Below are 23,247 nucleotides of genomic sequence, written 5' to 3'. Positions count from 1 at the left end.
TGAGACCTTGTCTGAATGGTGACAAACAGGGATGGATTTTTCCCCCCCAAAAAAATCTTAGCAATTGTTCATCCTGATTAATGAATCTTGTCATACCAATTGCCTTTGCTCATTAGTGAACAGTGATTTGATTTTAACTATTGTTTCAACGTGATATGATTGATTATATTGATATAAAAATCACCTCTGTGTTTAATATCTAACATCTAACAAAATGAAATTCAGCGTACAGAAAAGTAAGGCTTTACACTTGGGCAACAAAAACCAAACGTACAGGTACAGATTAGGTGTGTGTTTTCTGATAGTTGTGATTCCTGCCTTGCTTTGGACTGACACCGTCCCTTGAACTTGGATCGTGCCTTGTGAACTTTGGACTTTTCTCGTCTTGTGAACCCTCTTGTATTGTGGATTTAATTTGGCCTGGTGGGCTCATTGGCCATTGCTCTGTGGACAAGCATCGGTCTGCTTTTGGCTGGACTTAATTGGGGGCAGTTCTAGAGTTTGGGTGAAGGGAATTGGTGGAGAATATTAATAAACCCACCAAACCACTGTTACCTTTGTGAGTGAGCAGGACAGAACATCCGGGAGCAATTCAGAAACTTTACTTTTCATGCTCCAAAAGAAATGAGGCTGGCTATCTTGAACTGTTAAATTGTGTGCAAGCAGGTAACCTTGAGATGTATCAGATTACTGCTTCCATTCTCTTGTGGTGGGATGATCACAGCAAGTACCTCCCACGGTGCTGCTAGAGTTTTGGCAAACAAACTAAGCGACTTTAACTCAGTTTCTGGCTGAGCCTTGCTTTTTATATTTGAGATGGCATTGCATCCACACCCAAATGCAAAAGGAGACAAAACAGAATCCAATTTGTGTGGTGCCTGCGTAGGATGAATAAGCAAGCCTGTTTGGCCAATTTGACCGCTTGACCGTAGGGACAGCTCTGTAAATCACAGAAGCCAAAACAATTTGACCCACTTTCTGTTTTACCTAGATTGACAGAGATCAGCCATTAAAGACCTTATTGTTAGAAAACTCCTTTTTTCAACACTGGAAACACTTTTTTCAAGAGCTGGAAAAACATGTCAAGGCCTACATCACACTGAGGACTTGAGCAGACTAAATTCACCTTGGCCCATCCTGCTTAGATTTCTGAAAACTGATTCAAATTACCTTGCTGCAGACTAAGATGTAGCCTCTATCAAATCCAGCTGACACTCCCTAACATTTAACAGAAGTAGCAAGGAAGCCAGAGGCACATTTATCATAGAAACCAAGGTCTATAAATCCCGAGTAAAGAAAAAGAAAAGCAGATGAGATTTTTTAAAAATGAGGATCTTTGCTATTTACTTAGCTGCTTAAATACGTAGGAGGAAGGGATGTTTTTAGTTAACCCTTCCTTCTAATCCTACCTACAATCTGAACTGGCTTCAAATATTTCAACAACTTTTCACAAACCGCAACAACCAGAGCTTAATTTGTTTGAAAAGACTGTGTTTTATTTATTTATTTTAAAGCAGAATCTTGAATGATTGTAGTTCTGATTCATGAAAAAGAAAACAACATCCCTGTTTAGTGCCTATTTAAAATTAATTACCGGCTATACGCAGATCCAAGTCTAATGGATAGAGAGACCTACCAACAACTCCATAGGATAAATATTTGGATGGAAAATAAACGGTCTTGGCTCAGTTCAAGAGGAAACAATCTTACTTTAATTTACACTTTTTCACCTTTTAGCTTTTACTTGAATACTGATCAAAGATGTTTGTTTTATCCCTCTCAGCAGCAGTCGTGTTTGATTTGGCTTTTTTTTTATCACAAGTCTTCTCAAGAAATGTTTAGAATGGTTGGAGTATTAAATATTGGATAACAAGATATTTGGAGCAGTTCACGTAGCCCAGCGATCGAAATGAATAAGCGTTTACTGGAAGTTTTCAGCTTACATTGAGTTCTGAGAAATGTCAGCCCAGAGAACCCGAGAATATTAAAAAAAAGTCTCTCTTAGCATCAGTCACAAAATAAAGAAGCACAGAGAAAGATCAAACGCTGATCACCGTTTCGGAAATAGGAAACCCACGATAGAAAGGAAAGAAATTAGAAATCGAACTGGAAAACTTTCCTAAAAATCACCACGGTGCAGAAGAGAATAACAAAAAAAATGTGTGTTTGTGTATGTATGAAAGGTCGGTCAGCTTGATTCAGAAATGATATTGAGACTCTAGAACAGGGGTGTCAAACTCAATTTCATTGAGGGCCGCATCAGCATTGCGGTTGCCCTCAGGGGGCCGGGTGGGTATGGCCAGGGTGGGCGTGGCCTACTGGGTGGGCGTGGCTAGAGTGCGTATGGACTGCTGGGTGGGCGTGGCCAGCTCTACATCGTTCGCATCAAGGGTGCCTATGGGGTCCTGCGCAGGAGTGGGACAGATCTGAGGGTCTATGGCAGAAGGAAGGTCTCTGGGCCAGGGCCAAGGCAGTGGGGGCCGTTCCCTCACTGTTTCCAGGATGGCTTCGCAGGCCACATGAAACCACTTCACAGGCCGGATCTGGCCCCCGGGCCTTGTGTTTGACATGTCTGCTCTAGAAAGAGTGGAGAGAAGACCAACAAAGATGATTACGGGACTGGAGGCTAATAAAACCTATGAAGAAGGGATGCAGGAACTGCGTATGGCTCAGTGGGTTAGGACGCTGAGCTTGTCAATCAGAAGGTCGGCAGTTTGGCGGGTCGAATCCCGAGTGCCACGTAACAGAGTGAGCGCCTGTTACCCGTCCCAGCTTCTGCCAACCTAGCAGTTCGAAAGCACGTAAAAAAAATGCAAGTAGAAAAATAGGGACCACTACGGTGGGAAGGTAACAGCGTTCTGTGCGCCTTTGGCGTCTAGTCATGCCAGCCACATGACCACGGAGACGTCCTCGGACAAGCGCTGGCTCTTCGGCTTTGAAACGGAGATGAGCACCGGCCCCTAGAGTTGGAAACGACTAGCACGCGTGTGCGGGGGAACCTTTACCTTTAGTCTAACAAAAAGAAGGAGTAGGGTGGTTTCATAGCATCTTCTAATATTTGAGGGACTGTCACAGAAACGAGGGAGTCAATTTATTCTCCAATGAACCTAAATGCATGACAAGAAGCCATGGATGGGTACTAATTATGGAGAGAAGCAATCTAGAACTAAGGAGAAATTTCCTGACACTGAGAACAATTAAACAGTGGAACGATTTGCCTTCAGAAGTTGTGGGTGCTCCATCACTGGAGGACTTTGAGAAGAGATTGGACAACCATTTGTCTGAAATGGTATAGGATCTCCTGCTTGAGTAAGGGCTTGGACTAGAAAACCTCAGAGATCTCATCCAACACTGTTATACTGTTATTACTGATGTGTTCGGGTAAACGACATTCTTGCTATTCAGATACTCACCAGCTGGACAGCTGAATTTAAAAACGCAGCTCCTGAGCAAAAGGAGTTTAACCTTTGGTGATCTGTTTTGGCAAGCACAGCAAGAGGAAAACTGAGAAAGAACACTGCTCACAATACTTGTCTTCTTTGGTTCTTTTGTCAGTGTTCTCGTACAGGCTTGTAAAAGCCAGGCCATCGCAAACCCACTCGTCTGACAAGATCCCAGCAAGAAGAATCTTAAGCTATGGCAGAAGGTTTAGAATTATGATGTGGTCCAATTCTAAACTGCTTTAACCTTAGCAGGTGGTAGCATCTGGGGAATTGGGGGTTGGGAAGCTAAGCAGAGTCAGGTAAGGTTAGCTGATGGATGAGAGGCCAGTTGATCCCTTTATGGCAGGGGTGTCAAACTCAATTTCATTGAGGGCCGCATCAGCATTGCTGTTGCCCTCAGGGGGCCGGGTGGATATGGCCAGGGTGGGCGTGGCCTACTGGCTAGGCGTGGCTAGAGTGCGTATGGCCTACTGGGTGGGCGTGGCCAGCTCTACATCGTTCGCATCAAGGGTGCCTATGGGGGCCTTGGCAGGAGTGGGACAGATCTGAGGGTCTCTGGCAGAAGGAGGGTCTCTGGGCCAGGGCCAAGGCAGAGGGGGCCGTTCCCCCACTGTTTCCAGGATGGCTTCGCGGGCAACATGAAACCATTTCGTGGGCTGGATCCGGCCCCCGGGCCTTGTGTTTGACATGTCTGCTTTACGGGGATCCAAAATGAGTCTACACACAGGGGTAGGCAACCTTGGCTCTTTTATGACTCGTGGCTGGCTGGCTCAGGAACTCTGGGAGTTGAAGTCCACAAGTCATAAAAGAGCCAAGGTTGCCTGGTCTACAGAATCAAACACAAATGGCAATGGCAAATTTCTTCAATATTGTTGCCCAAGAAAAGTACATGTATTTGGTCAGTGAAATCAACAGGCCTTGGGCATGTTTTGAAGGAGAATACTTTTTAAATGACTTTGAGACTGGAAAAATCTATACAGGTAATCTTCCACTTACAACCACAATTGAGCCCAAACTTTCTGGCAGTTGTTACCAGTAAGTGAATGTTGCCCCATTTTATAATTGATGGGCCTCAAAATTCCTTTGTTCTGTACAACAGCAGCAGGACAGTGGTCAACAATGGTCTGAATCAGAGAGTGGTTTGAACAAAGCACCTTTCAAAGGTAGCTTTGGAAGTTGAGACCCATAAAAACACGCTTTCCCTTAACTTGGATTCCACACTTGGAATACTGCATCCAGTTTTGGTCACCACAATGTAAAAAAGATGCTGAGACTCTAGAAAGAGTACAGAGAAGAGCAACAAAGATGATTGGGGGACTGGAGGCTAAAACATACAAGGAACGGTTGCTGGAATTGGGTATGTCTAGTTTAACGAAGAGAAAGACCAGGTGGGGACAGGATAGCAGTATTCCAATATCTCAGGGGCTGCCCCAAAGAAGAGGGAGTCAAGCTATTTTCCAAAGCACCTGAAAGCAGGACAAGAAGCAACGGATGTAAACTAATCAAGGAGAGAAGCAACCTAGAACTAAGGAGAAACTTCTTGACAGTTAGAACAATTAACCAGTGGAACAACCTGCCTCCGGAAGCGGTGAATGCTCCAACACTGGAGATTTTTAAGAAGAGACTGGACAACCATTTGCCACAGTTGTTAAGTGTATCGCTGCAGTTGTGAAAATAGTGGCACCGTTGCGAATTGAATCTGGCTTTCCCATTGACTTCGCTTGTCAGAAGGGCACAAAAAGTGATCACATGACCCCCACCCCTGGAACACTGCGACCGTCATAAATATGAGTAAGTTGTCAAGCATCTGAAGTCTGATCACATGACCAGGGGGGGATACTGCAACAGTTGTGTCGAAAGCAGTCATAAGTCATTTTTTTAGTGCCACTGTAACTTCGAATGGTCACAAAATGAACTGGTATAAGTTGAAGACCACCTGTACATGTACTGTAAACCAGTGTTTCTCAATTTCAGCTATTTTAAGATGAGTGGACTTCAATTTTCAGAATTCTCCAGCTGGCTAGAGGAATTCTGGGAACAAAGGTCGAGACATCTTAAAGTTGCTTTAATTGAGAAGTATTACACTATACCAGGGGTAGGCAACCTCGGCTCTTTTATGACTCGTGGACTTCAACTCCCAGAATTCCTGCTGGCTCAGGAATTCTGGGAGTTGACGTCCACGAGTCATAAAAGAGCCGAGGTTGCCTACCCCTGAAAAGAAATTGAAATCATCCATTAAGAGAGTCAGGATTATGTGGCTGTATTTCACATTTATTTATTATGCTTCACTTATTTTTTGGTTATACTATGTAACTATCAAGTTCTTAAAGAGATGGGAGTACCAGACCATCTTATTTGTCTCTTGAGAAACCTATATGTGGGTCAAGAAGCAACAGTGAGAACTGGACACGGAAACACTGATTGGTTCAAAATTGGGAAAGGAGTCCGGCAAGGCTGTATACTGTCACCCTGCCTATTTAACTTATATGCAGAGCACATCATGAGAAAGGCAGGGCTAGATGAATCTAAAGTTGGAATTAAGATTGCCGGAAGAAATATCAACAACCTAAGATATGCAGATGATACGATTCTAATGGCAAAAAGTGAAGAAAAACTAAAGAGCCTCTTGTTGCGGGTGAAGAAGGAGAGTGCAAAGCTTGGGTTGAAACTCAAAATTAAGAAAACCAAGATCATGGCATCTGGCCCTCTCAATTCCTGGCAAATAGATGGGGAAGAAATGGAGGTAGTGACAGATTTTATTTTCCTGGGCTCCAAGATCACTGCAGATGGGGACTGCAGCCAAGAAATTAAAAGACGCTTGCTCCTCGGGAGGAAAGCAATGGCAAATCTAGACAGCACACTAAAAAGCAGAGACATCACCCTGTCAACAAAAGTGCGTATAGTCAAAGCTATGTTCTTCCCAGTTGCAATGTATGGCAGTGAAAGTTGGACCATAAGAAAGGCTGAGCACCAAAGAATTGAGGCCTTTGAACTATGGGGCTGGAGAAGACTCCTGCGAGTCCCTTGGACTGCAAGGTGATCAAACCAGTCAGTCCTAGAGGAGATCAACCCTGACTGCTCTTTAGAAGGCCAGATCCTGAAGCTAAAACTCAAATACTTTGGCCACCTAATGAGAAGGAAGGACTCACTGGAGAAGAGCCTAATGCTGGGAAAGGTTGAGGGCAAGAGAAGAAGGGGACGACAGAGAATGAGGTGGCTGGATGGAGTCACTGAAGCAGTAGGCGTGAGCTTAAATGGACTCCAGAAGATAGAGGACAGGAAGGCCTGGAGGAACGTTGTCCAAGGGGTCGTGATGGGTCGGACACGACTTCGCAGCTAACAACAACAATGTAACTATAACTTTGGTTGATGGGCACACCTACTCCCTTTTGCAATTACTTTGAAACTTGGCCAGACATTCTTGCACCCGTAAGGCCTGGAAGGTTAGTTCTTTCTAACCAAGATTACAGGGCTGCAAAATTTCACACAATGTCTATTTTATACACAGTGAATGACAACTGGCATCACTGAATTCTTGTGATCCTGGCCGCACACACTTTCACTGGTACGTTTTGCTGATTTTAATAATGGAACTAACTATATATTAGCTTATCAAGCAACCCATTAGGAAATCTGTGCTAATAATTTATAAACCCTGCCCATTCTAAGTTACAGATCTTCCTTCGAGATTCCCAGCTTTGCAAAATAGAAGGATGCAAACAGTCCATCATTGATGGATGGGAATTATCTGACCTTAGATAATAAGCACATCATATCATCTCACCTCACATCACCATCAATCTTGGTATCTGGGGATATCTGAGAGAACAAGTGATATCACACTGATTATATGCAGTTCTGGCTCAGGAAAAAAGTCAACATTTCCAAGAACAGAAGGGTCAACTTCATTGCTGCTTCCAAGTTTGATCCCTCCCTTTTAAAAACATTTCTCTCGAGGATTGCAGACTTGAATACTCCCCTTTCAACATATTTAAAGCCCCATGAAAGTGGATTTGTGTACTGTCAACAAATGAGGCATGAATGATTAAATGTACCTCTTGCCTCTGCCCTAAGAATCGAGCTGACAATAAAATGACTAAACTCTGATTCAATATATTTCATCAGGCAGCAGGATCAGAAGAAGCCAAGCAGAGTTGGGCAAGACGAGAAGATAACGGGATTATAAGGTCAATTGAAGAGTCAAAACAAATTAGAGGAGAGAAAACAATCCATACTGTTGCCCAAATAATGAGATGGACCTTCTGTGAAGATAGTTAAGATCAATTTGAAGATTAAAAAAAATCTATCATCCCAAAGGCAACAGAAACAGAAATATAATTTTACCCAGCTTGTGGGAGTTTCAAGATACTGTATGGAGACAGTCAGTGAGAAGAACACTCTATTTTGCAGTCCAAGCATATGTACCAAGTTCTTGTAGTAGACTAGTCTGATTCATTTAGTGACCGCTCAAAGGTATGACACTGAAAAAAATGACTGTTTATTCCACTTAACAGAATCCCTAGCATCAAACTCAGATGCTAGGCAATTTGAATGTAAACCTTCTGACAAGCAAAATCAGTGGAGAAGCCAGAATCACTCAACAAACGTTACCAACTTAGTAACCTCGGCAGTGAAAATGTTGGGCTTGGTTGCAATCGTTAAGTCAAGGGCTACTTGTATAGGAGATGTTTAATTATTCTGCTTCTACAGGTAAGGCCCTTTGACTGCCAAGTGAGTAAGAATTAACACTGAGGTAGCTGCCCGGAAAAAGGCAAATACAGTTTTAGTTTGGACTGTCTGAAATGCACTTTCCAAATCAATAGAAGAGGAAACTCCAAATTATTTTGTGTTGGATCTCCCCACCTTCCCGGCCTGGAAGGCTGAATCCAGTTCTCAGCGGAATATAGGTAGTCCTCAACTTACAACAGTTCATTTAGTGACTGTTTGAAGTTACAACAACACTGAGAAAAGACCGTTTTTCACAGTTATGACCTTTGCAGCATCCCCAGGATTAAAATTCAGATGCTTGGCAACTGGTTCATAATTACAACCATTACGGCATCCCAAGGTCCCGTGGTCACCTTTTGTAACTTTTTGACCAGCAAAGTCAATGGGGAAGCCAGATTCACTTAGCAACTGTGTGACTCACTTAAAAACTGCAGTGATTAACTTAACAACGGTGGCAAGACAGGTCGTAAAATGGGTCAAAACCCACTTAACAGATGTCTCACTTTACAGCAGAAACTTGGGGCTGAGTTGTGCTCATAGGTCAAGGACTACCTGGAGTACAACACGATTCTTCCTCACTCTTCAAGTATCAATGTCATGTAGAAGAAGACGAAGACCTGTTCCAGAACACAAAGCTAGAATGGATTGAAGCCATTTAGGAAGGCAAATTCCAACTAAACATTAGATTAAGAACAGGTGAGCAGTGGATGGCATCACCCAGAGAAGCAATGACCACTGGACCTGCTCCAGCAGAAGCTAGCTAGACATCGGTTACGGATGCAACCAGGGTTTACAATTTCATGCTGACTCAAGGAAGGGTGGCTAGGCAGAAAAATGTTTCTAAAGTAACTTCTAATCAGGAGAACGCTGAATGTGAGAAATGTCAGAATTTGCCCCAATTCCTCCTCCAAGTCTAATTTCACAGGCCAGAAGCTAAGAGGAAAAGGACATTAGGAGCCAGTTTAGTCTAGTGCAGGGGTAGGCATCCTTGGCTCTTTTATGACTCGTGGACTTCAACTCCCAGAATTCCTGAGCCAGCCACGCTGAGGGAAAAGAGAGAGGTTTCCAAGCTGAGCCATGCTGGCTCAGGAATTCTGGGAGTTGAAGTCCAGGAGCCATAAAAGAGCCAAGGTTGCCTACCCCTGTCAGGGTAGAAAGCGGGAGACCATGAATTCAAATCTCACCCTAACCACGAATGCTGGTTGGGTGACTTGGGGCCAATCACCAGGAGATGGTGAGTTCTGGTCCCAGCTTAGCTGTGAAAGCCATCTGAGTGATGTTGGGCCAATCATCAGGAGACAGTGAGTTCAAGTCCCACCTTAAGCATGAAAGCTGGTTGGGTGACCCTGTGCCAGTTAATTTCTCTCAGCCCAATTCAGCTCATAGATTTGTGGTGAGCAAAAATAAGAAGAGGAAGGTGTGTTGGATATGTTCGCCACTGGAGTTACCTGTAAAACAGCTAATACAGGATACTAATAAATAAATAAATAAAATTTATTCCTCACTTTCTGATGACCCAGAGGAGGTAGTGGAAGGAAGGACATTTGCAGACATTTCAGCATTAGCACAAACTATCAATCAGTCTAGGTAAGCCAGAACAGGAAACACAACTAGAGCTGATTATACTTTATAGTAAGGCTACATTAATAGAATCTTGCAAGTCTGAAGGTAAAAACTTCCCACTGTCACTTTTCACCGCTTGATCAATTAGGGTAAGTCCTTCCTAGGTTTCTGACTGCTTAATGACTGCGGGCTCCTCTCTCTCTCTCTTCTCTGACCTTTTCCTTGGCACCACCTCTTTTCCTCATCTCCCCAAGGTCATTCACACATCCCATTACAGAAGCACAGATAGAGAAAGAGGGTCTGGACAACAGTGCGAAAAAGTCAAGTTAGAGACGCAACTGTAGGATCAAAAGTCTTGGCCCGTCTTGTGAGCATCTGCAGGATGGGCCGCTCAGAACCACTTCAAACTGCAAGACAGGTGGCGAACAAGAAACTGGAGAAGATAACAAAATACAAAGACCTGCAAACAGAAGTAGAACATCTGTGGCAAAAGAAAGCAAAGGTAGTACCAATAATTAATAGGCACCTTGGCTGCAAGTCCAAAACATCTGGAGCATCACTTGAACACCATCGGCACTGACAAAATCCCCATCGGTCAATTGCAAAAGGCAGCTTTACTCAGAACAGCTTAGATCCTGTGACGGTACCTCTAACACCATCAAACATTAACATCTACCTATCCCAGGTAGGTAGGTGGACTCGATAGGTGGACTCCTTCCCAAATTTAGTCTGAACATCTGGATGAAATTATGATAGGTAAAGGTAAAGGTTCCCGCACATGCGTGCTAGTCATTTCCAACTCTAGGGGCCGGTGCTCATCTCCGTTTCAAAGCCGAAGAGCCAGCGCTTGTCTGAAGACGTCTCCGTGGTCATGTGGCTGGCATGACTAGACGCCAAAGGCGCACGGAACGCTGTTACCTTCCCACCGTAGTGGTCCCTATTTTCCTACTTGCATTTTTACGTGCTTTCCAACTGCTAGGTTAGCAGAAGCTGGGACGAGTAACAGGCGCTCACTCTGTTACGCAGCACTCGGGATTCGACCTGCCAAACTGCCGACCTTCTGATCGACAAGCTCAGTGTCCTAACCCACTGAGCCACCGCATCCCTGAAATTATGATACAATCAATCATAATAATAACAGAAGCAGCACAACAGAGATTGTGCTTTTAGAGGCCACCATCTATTCTAAGAGATAGGGAGGTAAAAGGCTCCAGAGAAGTTGTAAAAAGAGAACTTGAAGGATGAAATGGTTTGAGAATTTAAGTTGGGCAAAATCAAAAGGGAAGCAACCCGAAACCAGATGCATTTGTTATAATAACAACCGGGCCATCTTTTAGAACAATTAATCAGTGGAACGACTTGCCTCCAGAAGTTGTGGGTGCTCCAACACTGGATGTTTTTAAGAAGAGACTGGACAACCATTTGTCTGAAATGGTACTATAGGGTTTCCTGTTTGAGGAGGGGGTTGGACTAGAAGACCTCCAAAGTCCCTTCCAACTGTGCTATTCTATTATCCCCCTGCCCCTTACTCCAGAACCAAAGTAGGAGACCTAGAGGTCCTATCAATATTCAGACAAGAGGGGGGGAAATGGGCATATTATAAAAATTCTTTTCTCACCCTTCAAGATGACCTGTTTCTTCCTCAATTTTAGGTCTGGGAAATTAAGAGTTCTGAATCTTAACCCTTCCTAGCACTGCACTCTTCTGGACAGAGAGTTCGGATGTTATTCCTGAGCCCCTTCCCCTACTTATTTATATTACAAATAGATATGTATATAAAATTCCCACAACAGTGTTCATGAAGGCTGAGCATGCTGCCTCATAATTGTCCACCTAGTGCTTAATCTGTGTTTGTAAGTGACTCACAGGGAACATCAAGACGTCAATGCAGCAAGAAATTTGGTCAATAAATTTATTTATCCAGCGTTGGAGGACTAGGTTTCTAGAAGTAACAGTGCAGGAATTCCATTCCCACTATCCAACCATCAATTTCCACGTAATAGCTATGTAGTTGAAAAAGAGTTCGGAGAGACATATGCAATTTTGTTCTTGCTGTTGTGTAACTTCCTTTCTATTCCTTCATTATTGTCTCTCTCTTTTTTCTTGCGCTATCTAATTATATAAAAGATGGATAGAGAAATGGATCTATAAAGTTCACTAGTACAAAGGGAGAGGGGAAAAAAAGAAATGAAAGACAAGATATTCTCTGCAAGGCATTCCATAATTGCAATTATGGTTTTCTTTCTTACCAGCATCCCTAGTTCTCATGAGACACTTACCAGGTATCTGCATTCTTGAGTAACTTGCTAGAATGGCTTCCAGTTGTGGTGTCAGGAAAGAGAAGCTCAAGACTTCAAAGGCTGCAAAATGAAAACAGGTAAGATGTAGAATGTCTCCAGCCTTTCCTGCTTAAATGCACCCTATGATTCAGATTATTTTAATTACATGTCTGTGGCTCGGAAGATTAGATATATAGGGGCTCACAAACAACACACCAGCAACTCAAGTTAGGTGACAACACCCGCCAGCTATTATTTGGCATCCACAGTAATTACAGAGAGCAGAACGCAGGCAAGGATTTGCAGCTAGTTGGCCAGGTTTACCGATGTTGCTTTCTCTACAGATGTAACCCCTTTACCTAGAGCACTTGTATAAGAGTCACCACCAGGAGGCGTTGAACTGTAACTGTTTTGGCGGGAAGCAGTTTCGGCGGGAAACAGAGGTTCAATCCGATTGGTTGGCTGTGTACCTGGCCAGGTACTGGCCAGGTATATAAAGAGTGCGGGTAGCCCCTATTTCCCAGTACGGTCGGTCACTTCCACCTAATAAAGAGCTGTTATGCTGTACTCATCGGCCTGGCGTCCTTCCTACTCTCCAGAACCCACTACACAACAGATGGGAAAAGGAAGGAGAGGCGAAGGAGAGCGAAAGGGAGAGGGGAAAGGGGAGGGGAAAGAGAGTGTAATGTAGTGGGTCCGACGCAAGGAAGAGACGCCAGCCGGAGTACGTGTTCAGCTCTTTATTGTGGGGGGGGTACGTACTGGAGAACAAGGGCTACCTGGCCTCCTTATATACCTGGCCAGGTAGGCGGCTAGCCAATGGGGTTGGCCCTAGGTTTCCCACCGAAACTGGGTTTCCCGCCAAAACCATCCAGGCCAACGCCCCCTAGTGGCCGCTGCTATGCAGATGCCTGCACCTGGATACATAACAGAGAGGAGAGGGGGAGGGGAAGGGGAAGGGAAAGGAAAAAAGTGAGGGGAAGGAGGAAGGGGAAGGGAGAGGGGAGAGGAGAGGAGAGGAAGAAGGGAAGGAAAGGAAAGGGGAAAGGAAAAGGAGCATTTGCCCCACAGAAGACTGCTCAATGGCTTGGCAGGCAGCGGAAAGATGGGAAACAGAATAAGTCGCCCTTTTTGCAAGCTAAATCAGAGTTTCTCTGGGGAATTCTGAGAGTTGGGAGTCCACTCATCTTAAAGCAGTTGAGAAACACTGGGCTAAAACCACCAAAGCTGCAGAGCGAGCAGCAGCGTATTGATTTATTTCCCCCGCACCTTGGCGTTAAATCTGCAGAAAGGCACCTTCAGAGCGGTTGAAGGCTGGAAAATGCAGCACCTGCCTCCCGAAGAGGATGGCAAATGATGGGGACGGAGGGAGGGAAAGCAAAATTAGAGAAGGAAAAGAGTAGGGGAAGAGGGAAGAGGCAGAGTGGCTGGGACAGGCTTGCTTGCTTGCTTGCACAGTGACCGTCAATGTCCCCCAAGTGAGGAGGAGAACTGGGGCACGGGAAGAAACCCCAGCAACGGAGAACAGAAAGCAGATTATCTCCAAGGGTTTGAACAGTACCGTACTATGCTGTCATCGTGACTGATGGCTGTGACAGCTTAATTATCCCCTTTATTTCTCACAACTTGGGAACAAGAAGTGGACTTTTGTTCACTGTGGTTTGTCTGCTGGTTCCTGCATCATAGAGTTACCTTCCCTTCCCTGTAATCAAAACCCACATTTTTATTTTTATTTTTTTGCTGTAGAAACCTGCAGCCACAAACCTTTCATGTAGTTTTTCCCAGGTAGAGCTCCCGGCTGTCAAGATGTCATAACACCCCAAATACTATAACTCCCCAAATGCTATAACTCCCATCAACTCCAGGATGGCAAGTGTTGTGTAGCGGGTTCTTTGGCGCAGGAATGAAGACGAGGTAAATGAGTACAGGAAAACTCATGGTTTATTTCGTGCAGAATCAGAACTGGGAAAATGGCTGCAACTAGCCGCAATATATAGTCTAGCCCCTAGGCGGCAGCCAATAGGTTTGAAGCAACCATTGCCGCCTAGAGATAGCCAATAGCAGCACTGGAGACTTGTAGTCTGGGTTGCTGGAGAGCTGTTAGCTGCTCCAGCAACCCACAATGAGCCCAGTACATAACAGCAAGAGCCCAAGATGACAAACCCTAAAGGGCAAAACATTATGAAGGAACATCTTTTTTTCTTTCTTTCTAAAAATAAGAGACAAAACGTTCCCCAATCTTGCCAGTTGAAAAGATCTCAGGAAACAGCGCTAACCTTAAGTGGGCTGAGGTTTGGGCTAATTCTGATGTGTGAATCCAGATACTGAGGTCTGTAGCGTATCATTGGGGAGAAAACTAGGCCTGTGCAATGGTTGTTAAATCCTGACAGTAATTGGCAAGCTAGGATGTTGGCTGCAGTTTCTTCAGTAAATCCATAAGGGCCTGGTTTGTCATTGGACTAAGCCAAAAATAAGGAAGGTCATGGCTAAGGACACGTAACAAGAGGCATATTAAGAGCAATATGCTTCACGCAGATGACACAAACATCCTTACATAAGAGTTGGGCAGTTTTCTGCTACATGTGATGGAGAAATATCTATTGCTTTTATCAGTAATTGGATTCTGAGAATGACCTACTACGAGATATGATTAGATAGAGCAGATTCCTTGGCTTATCTGACCTATGCACTAATTCACTCTTGTGCGAAATACAATGTGCATATTTTCACGCACACTAACCCGGGAGCTTGCCAAGAAATGGTCTACAGAGCATGGGTTTTGCTGCTCAAAGCCAAATGGAGAAAGAGTAGAACAGAACAGAACAGAACAGAACAGAAGAGTTGGAAGGGACCTTGTTGGTCATCTAGTCCAACCCCTGCCCAAGCAGGAGTCCCTACACCATTTCTCACAGGTGGCAGTCCAGTCTCTTTTTCAGATCTTCTCTGTACCCAAAAATATTCCGGAACATTTCGTTTGCCTTTTGATGTCTATGGAGATACTCAGTCATCCAGGTCACGGTTGGCTGAAAGGTGGTTTTTGGACTCTATTTTCCTTGAAGACGTTTCACTTCTCATCCAAGAAGTGTCTTCATTTCTGACTGACTTCAAGAAAAAGCAACTTGCCTTTTGAAAAAGGGCCTTTGCATTTCCATTTTGAAGTTCGTGTGGACTCCTAGGCTTGGAACCCTACGAGACAACTAGGGAGATATACAGAGGGGTAGTTGAGAATAATTTGGGTTTTTTCTGCGGAGGATATTTTTCTGTTTATTTCTAACCTCACACTACTATTCTTGCGTTGATACAAATGATAGATGCCTTTAGTAGAATAGGAGGATATTCTATTAATTGATCCCAGTTGGAGAGGATGACAACAGGTGAATATAGGGTTACCACTTAAGTAATATCAATTCCGCATTTCCACCAAATGCATTAAGTATTTAGGTATGTACATACCAAAAGACATAACTCGTCACACATAGTCACCCAGTTGGCTTGCATATCTAAGGCAGGACTGAAACTCACACTCTTGAGGCTTCTAGGGTAAGGCTTTTCAACCAGTGGTACGGGTACCACCTGTGGTACATTGGCACCTGGCAGGTGGTACCCGTTAGCCCACTGCACATTCAGTTAAAATGGGGAACAGTTGTGATCCAGTGTCTGATGGGAATCCATCCTGCAAAATTGTGGGAAATAGACCATTACATCATGCCTTAATGTTCTTTATTGTGTTTTTTGGAGCTAGCAAACTGTGTTCACAGAGACACGGTCTCTTGTTGAAATCAGAGAATCAATAGTTTTCACCTTCAGTAGCCACTCAAACAGATAAGTGTTTCTAAGTACAGTATATACAGAATATTTTCCCTTCCAAATTTCACTTTTTTCTCTTCTTCTGAAAGCAAAGCTATTACTGAAATTAGACGGCAACTCATTCCAACTCCAACAACTCCAAAAATGAATTAATCAAGGAAGCCCTTCTGAACGAGAAATATCAATGTCCAGGTAGGTAGTCCTTGGCTTACAACCGTACATTTAGTGATCGTTCAAAGTTACAGCAGCACTGGAAAAAAAGGGGGCTTATGATGGGTTGTCACAGTTATGATCGTTGTAGCATCCCCATGTGGTCAAAATTTGGGTGCTTGGCAACTGGCTTGTACTTATGACAGTTGCACTGTCCTGGGATCATGTGATCGCCATCTGGAACCTTCCCAGCCAGCGTCCGACAAGCAAAGCCAATGGGGAGAGACGGACCCACTTAATGACCGCAGGATTCACTTAACAACTGGAGTGACTTGCTTAACAATTGTAGCAAAAAGATTGTAAAAAAGGGTTAAAGCTCACTTAGCAACTGTCTTGCTTAGCAATGAGAAATTTTGGATTTGTAAGTCGAGGATTGCCTAAAGTTAAAATCAGGACAGCCCCAGGCCCCTTCATACAATGTTTTGAGAAAGATATCAAAAACCAGCAAGTTACATGAGCCCTGGTGGCACAGTGGTTGAAATGCAGTACTGCAGGCTATTTCTGCTGACTGCCGACTGCCAATTGTTCGGCAGTTCGATCCTGACCGGCTCACGGTTGACTCAGCCTTCCATCTTTCTCAGGTGGGTAAAAAGAGGACTCAGATTGTTGGGGGCAACAGGCTGACTCTGTAAAACCGCTGAGAGAGGGCTGTAGAGCACTGTGAAGTGGTATATAAGTCTAAGTGCTATTGCTACAACAAAGCCCATACATAGGGATTCTCAAACTCTGCCCTGATTCTTTAAACTTTCAAACAGGGCGAACTTTTCACCTCACTTTGATACACAAATTCAGGGGTTTGCTCTATATAATGCAATTTAACAAGAGTTAAGCTGAAGTTCTGAAGAAATGCAGCTAGTTTGGAATGTACAACTAAAAACAAATAACTCTTCCCGTACGGTTATTATTCCCAAGGCCGTCCCAGGAGGTTTCTCTTCCTGCAGATGGCCTTCCGCATCCTCACTGCTGACCCCGAGGACCATCCTCCACACCGGCTTTTAAAGAAGCTTTAGAAAATTCAATTCTCCCAAAGCAACCTTTTACCACCAAAGCGAACTTTTCAAACATTCGCCCAAACGATTGTTTTATTCTATTTTTAACATAAGTCGACCTAATTTCTGAACGTTTTACATTTCCAAATGTTTCACTGAGGAGCTCAAGGCAGCAAACAGCACTCAAACCTTCTGTTTTTCTCCACAACAACCTTGTGAGGTAGTTTGGCCTAGGGGAGAATGTTGGGCCTCCCAGCTGCTAATTTAACCCCTTAACTACTATACCCCCATTGGCTCTCTTGCAAGACGTTTTAGTATTGTGTATCCCCTCAACCCCAAATCAGTGAGGCATGATCTCAAAGTCAAATACAGGCAGTCCTCGACTTACAACCGGTTGTTTAGTGACATTCAGAGTTACAATGGCACTGAATCCCCTCAGAGCTAGTCAGATTCCATCCAGATCTATTCAACCCATTTTCCAGAAGGCAAGACAAGAAGCAATGGATGGAAACCGATCACTTTGCTTCAGAGGCCTTTGGGGCAGCTTGATGATTGTGAAAGATAGCACACCCCATCCTCCTCCTCCTCCTCCTCCTCCTCCTCTTCCTCCTCCTCCTCCTCCTCCTCCTCCTTCCAAAGCACCAGAAGGCAAGACAAGAAACAATGGGTGGAAACTAATCAAGGAGGGAAGCAACCTGGAATTAAGGAGAACGTTCCTAACAGTAAGGCAATTAACCAGTGTAACAGCTTGCCTCCACACGTTGTGGGTGCTCCCATCACTGGAGGCTGTTAAGAAGAGACTGGACAGCCCCTTGTCCCAAATTGCATAGGGTCTTGTGCTTGTGCAAGGGGTTGGACTAGAAGACCTCCAAGGTCCCTTCCAACTCTGTTCTGTAAAATAATATCCCCATGGTATGTGATCAAAATTCAGATGCTTGGCGACTGGCCCATATTTACAGGATTACCTGTAATCCAATAACTGTCTGTTATTAACCTTGGTGGAGCAGTAGGCTAATGCCTCCTTAAGTTTAGTTTAGTTTTAGTTTAGTTTTATTATATTTGTATACCGCCCTTCTCCCGAAGGACTCAGGGCGGTGAACAGGGCATATATAAAAAATACAGGATACAAAAATTAAAAAGAATTAAATAGTAGCCCAGCTAAAACAATCGATAATAATATAAAAATCCCCATTAAAACCCCAACACATCCCCCATCAGGCCAGGCCGGCTTGTTCAAATAGATGGGTCTTCAGACCGCGTCAGAAAGAGCGAAGGTCAGGTGCCATCCGGAGCTCGACCGGCAACTGATTCCATTGTAAGCCGCCCTGAGTCTTCGGAGAAGGGCGGGATATAAATGGGATTTTTTTTTTTAAAAAAACCTAGATTCTCTAGGATCAGCGATAGAGGAAGCTGTATGTCAGGACCCACCCCAATCCACGTCTTAGGAAAACAAAAACTCTTGGAGTCAGTTCTAGTCCAAAAGGAGTTTTTACTAGGACATGCTTGGTTGTGGAAATACAAGACAGGACTTGGTATTGTTTTACAGATTGAAACTTTATAAAGAGTTCCCGGTTCAACCCCCCTTCCCTCAACCCCATTTGACCATCATTTTACTTCGTGTCATCCCTTTCGTGAGAAAAAGGGAACTTTGAATCTTTATAGTTATTGCCTCCTTCCTTTACAGATTCAAATGGAGACACAGGCCAGATGCCTTCTTCCCTAACCCTCCCCTTTGTTCCCCCACTTCAAAAGGTTTCCCTTGGTCTTTGAAATAACCCAAGGCAGGCTGAAACCACCTCCGCTCCTCCTTCCTTAGGAGATGGCAGAATCCATGGGGGGGGGATAATGTTTTAAACATACATTTATGAATGTGATATAAATGGATTCTGACACTGTAAGCTCCTTGAAAACAATGCAGGAGTTAAGAGAAGTAGGCAAAGGTTGTAAAAACAAATATTTTCACACCTACCTTACCTCATTGTTTGATTGGACAACCATGTTAACCAATGCTGGCAAAGCTATCCTTTTGCTTCAGAGGTCTTTGGGCTTGCACAAATGATTGTGAAAGACAGCACACCCTGTCCTCCTCCTCCTCCTCCTCCTCCTTCCAAAGCACCAGAGAGCAGGAGAAGAAACAAAGGTTGGAAACTAATCAAGGAGAGAAGCAACCTGGAATTAAGGAGAAGCTTCCTGAGAGTGAGGATAATTAACCAGTGGAACAGCTTTGCCTTCAGAAGTTGTGGGTGCTTGTACCTGTATTTTTTTTTTAATTTTTCCTTAATAACCTCAATATTTTTACCAAGAAAACCACATGGATAGAGAACATCTGGAGAAGGCTTTAAGGCTGGAAAAGTTGGAAAACAGAAAAAAACAGTAATGATGGAAATGGGGGAAAAACACCCCCCCACCCTTGGAAGAAGGGAAAGACAAGGTTAGGGACAGATCCTGATGGAGAAAACCCACCCACGTGGCCACCTGGAATTGAAAATGACTTGATGCCACCTAATCAATCAAATAATCACTGCAGGGGAAAGCAGGGCTAAGTAAAGGGATGGGATCTGCAGAATTGCATGCTGGGAAAGGCAGTGACAAATCAGGACAGCACTGGGAGATTTGCAACCAGACTCTTTCGCCTGCTCCTGCCCGGTTCAACGCCTCTTTCAGCGAATTGCACAACCTGAAAATGCACAAGTCAGCTCTCTCCCCCCTGTCACCTGATATTTATACTTTCCAAGCTATTTGGCTGAGTTCCCATTGCTATGGGAAAAGGTCAGTGCGCCTATTATTCGCACACTCTTTTACTCTCAGAAGAAGGGAGTTCTAGCTTCCACTATTATTCTGGTAAAACAGGGAACCCAATCATGGATAATTCAACAGCTGGATGTATGCAGACAAGCTGTCAATTTTACTTAAAGAGGTACACAGACAAGCTGTCAATTTCTTTAAAAAGGCTTTTCTAACCTTGGCCACTTTAAGACCTCTGGACTTCAACTCCCCCAGTTCTCCAGCCAGCAGGGTCACATTACAAAAAAGATGTTGAAACTTTGAAAAAAAAAGTGCAGAGAAGAGCAACTAGGATGATTAAAGGCCTGGAGACTAAAACATATGGAGGATTTGGGTATGGCTAGTTTAGAGAAAAGCAGGACCAGGGGTGACCTGATAGCAGTATTCCAGTACTTGAGGGAAGCATGGAGTAGCTATACCTCCCAAGATATTTCTGAGCATATTAATCCTAATAGTATACCTCCAGGATTTAATCTACCCTGACACATATGGGTGACATACAATAGAATTAGAACGACTCATGGGGTGTGTGCCGATTCTCTGTATAAGTGGGGAAAGACACCTTCAGCACAATGTGATTGCGGGACTCCCCGACAGACTATCCAACATATAGTGAGGGAATGCACTAATAGAAGATACCCAGGAGATTTTAAGGACTTCCTCTGCGTAACAACGACAGCTACTGACTGGATCTCCAAACTCGACATTAAACTCTGAAATGTTATTTCTGTTTTCCTCTTAGGTTTTATAATTGCTTCTTTTTTTAAAAAAAAATTGTTTTAACTGTTCTAACTTATAAACATGAAGTGCTTTTAATTCTGTGTGTGACCAGCCATACGCTAAATAAATAATAAATAAGTACTTGAGGGGCTGACAGTTTATTTTCCAAAGCACCAGAAGGCAAGACAAGAAACGATGGATGGAAACTAACCAAGGAGAGAAGCAACCTGGAATTAAGGAGAAACTTCCTAACAGTGAGGACAATTAACCAGTGGAACAGCTTTGCCTTCAGACATTGTGGGTGCTTCACCACTGGAGGATTTTAAGAAGAGGCTGGACAGCCACTGGTCTCAAATTTTATATGTTCTCCTGCTTGAGCAGGGGGTTGGACTAGAAGACCTCCAAGGTCCCTTCCAGATCTATTCTGATTTGATTTGATTTGAGAGTTGAAGTCCACAGGTCTTAAAAGTGGCCAGGGTTGGGAAACTCTGCCCTACAAGTACCTCAGCCCTCTGATGGGGAGGTGGAAATAGCCCTCTACGTTAAAACTATTTCAGGTAGCAAAACTATTTCAGGTAGTCTCGCCCAACAGAGCTAATCAACAGGTGTTGCAGGAATGCACACCTGAAAACACATAACCGAATGCAAGGGCAGGAGTGTTGTCTGGGCCTGCTCAGACTAAGGCAACAGTTACTCATTCATTAGGTGGGTACCAATCGGAGCTTGATTTAAGAAACATTGCTGAACATTGTGTTCAGCATCCTAAGCAATCTATTAAGAGCAAAGACATCTGCAAAGCGGGGGGGAGGGTCCAAAAATTCAAAATGGTGCCACAACCCACACAATTGATGCTTTGTCCCTTTTTGATGTTCATTAACTGCACATTCATGGCTGCTGTGTTCACACACACACACACACACACACAGAGAGAGAGAGAGAGAGAGAGAGAGAGAGAGAGAGAGAGAGAGAGAGAGAGAGACCGTGGACTCTGAATGATAATTACACACTGAAGATAATAGACCCACTGTACGGTTAGTCCTGAACTTACAATCACAATTGGGAGCAGAATTTCCTGTTGCTAAGTAAGGCAATCGTTGAATTGCGACCAAGACACCATTAAAAACAAGCAAAGGAAAGACCGTTTTTGCTACCGCCACTGAGCAAATCGCTGCAGTTGTTAAGTGAATCTTCCAGTCATTAAGTGAATACAGCTTCCCCCATTGGCTTTGCTTGTCAGAGGCTTGCTGGGAAGGTCGCAGATGGCCGTCACATGACCCTGGGAGGCTGCAAATGTCGTAAATCAATGCCGGTTGCCAAGCACCCAAATTCTGAGCAGGTGCCCATGGGAATGCTGTGACAGTTGTCAGCGCAAGTGCATTTTTTTTCCAGTGCCATTCTAACTTCAGACAGTCACTAAATGAACGATTAGAAGTCGAGGACTTCCTGTAACAGTTCATGAAACCGGGGAGGATAACCAGTGCTCTGGAACAGAGGTCCCCAACCTTTTGGGGCACCATGGATCAGTTTTGTGGAGATTTTTCTGCGTAGTTTTGTGTGCTGCCTGCATCCTGTGGATGGGGCTTTACTCAGTGGTGGGATTCAAATAGGTGGACAACCGGTTCTCTGTGTGAATGCCGCTTCCGGAAGTCCATTCTGGGCCTGGGCAACAAAAAATTAGCTACCGGTTCTGCCGAACTGGTGCGAACTGGCTGAATCCCACCACTGGCTTTACTTGTTTGTGTGGACTGGCTGCTGGCATGCTGAGTCCACGGACCGGGGGCTGGGGACCCCTGCTCTAGAACAGACATGTCAAACACAAGGCCCGGGGGCCGGATCCAGCCCGCGAAGTGGTTTCATGCGGCCCACGAAGCCATCCTGGAAACAGTGAGGGAACGGCCCCCACTGCCTTGGCCCTGGCCCAGAGACCCTCCTTCTGCCAGAGACCCTCAGATCTGTCCCACTCCTGCCCAGGCCCCCATAGGCACCCTTGATGCGAACGATGTAGAGCTGGCCACGCCCACCCAGTAGGTTATATGCACTCTAGCCACGCCCACACAGTAGGCCACGCCCACCCTGGCCATACCCACCCAGCCCCCTGAGGGCAACTGCAATGCTGATGCGGCCCTCAGTGAAATTGAGTTTGACACCCCTGCTCTAGAAGGTAGACATGACATTCTGAATTATCTTGAAAGGTCAGAGAAGAAGCTGAAAATAATTGAATGGCCCCAAATGAAGAGAAAGGCAAAGCCTTCTTTGAGGAATCCAATGGGCACCTCAAGGAGAGAGAAAAATAGTTTGATAATAGTAAAGATAATGAAAAAGATCTAAAACTAGGAATCAGCTGTCAAAAGGGGGTTGGACTAGAAGACCTCCAAGGTCCCTTCTAAGTCTATTATTCTCTACAGGTAGTCCTCGATTTACAACAGTTTGTTTAGTGGCCGTTCAAAGTTACAGCGGCTCTGAAAAATGTGACTTACGACCGTTTTTCACAGTTACGACCTTTGCAGCATTCCCCATGATCAAAATTTAGACGCTTGGACACTGGTTCGTATTTATGACCATTATTACTGTGTCCCGAGATCAGGTGATCCCCTTTGGTGACCTTCTGACAAGAAAAAGTCAGTGGGGAAGCCAGTTTCGCTTAACAAACGGGCTACTAACTTATCCGCTGCAGCGATTCACTTAACAACGGTGGCAAGGAAGGTCATAAAATGGGGGCAAAAC

General features: G+C 44.4%; 1 protein-coding gene across 1 annotated transcript in view; it reads right to left on the bottom strand.

Annotated features, from left to right (window-relative positions):
- LOC308679073 (3 beta-hydroxysteroid dehydrogenase type 7-like) overlaps positions 1–19,080 on the bottom strand; it is a 71,658-nt gene extending 52,578 nt beyond the window's left edge. Inside the window, exons 1-2 of the mRNA XM_081346308.1 lie at positions 18,994–19,080; positions 12,014–12,094 (exon numbers count right to left, since the gene is read on the bottom strand). Coding sequence (XP_081202434.1) covers positions 12,014–12,026 — 13 coding nt within the window. The 5' untranslated portion in view covers positions 12,027–12,094; positions 18,994–19,080. The remainder of the gene's footprint in view (positions 1–12,013; positions 12,095–18,993) is intronic.
- Positions 19,081–23,247: the final 4,167 nt, after the last annotated feature.

Source organism: Vipera berus (assembly GCF_964194415.1).
Source record: "Vipera berus genome assembly, chromosome: Z".
NCBI lineage: Eukaryota > Metazoa > Chordata > Lepidosauria > Squamata > Viperidae > Vipera > Vipera berus.
The sequence above is the reverse complement of the archived record's forward strand: the minus strand, read 5'-3'. Positions and strand labels throughout refer to the sequence as shown.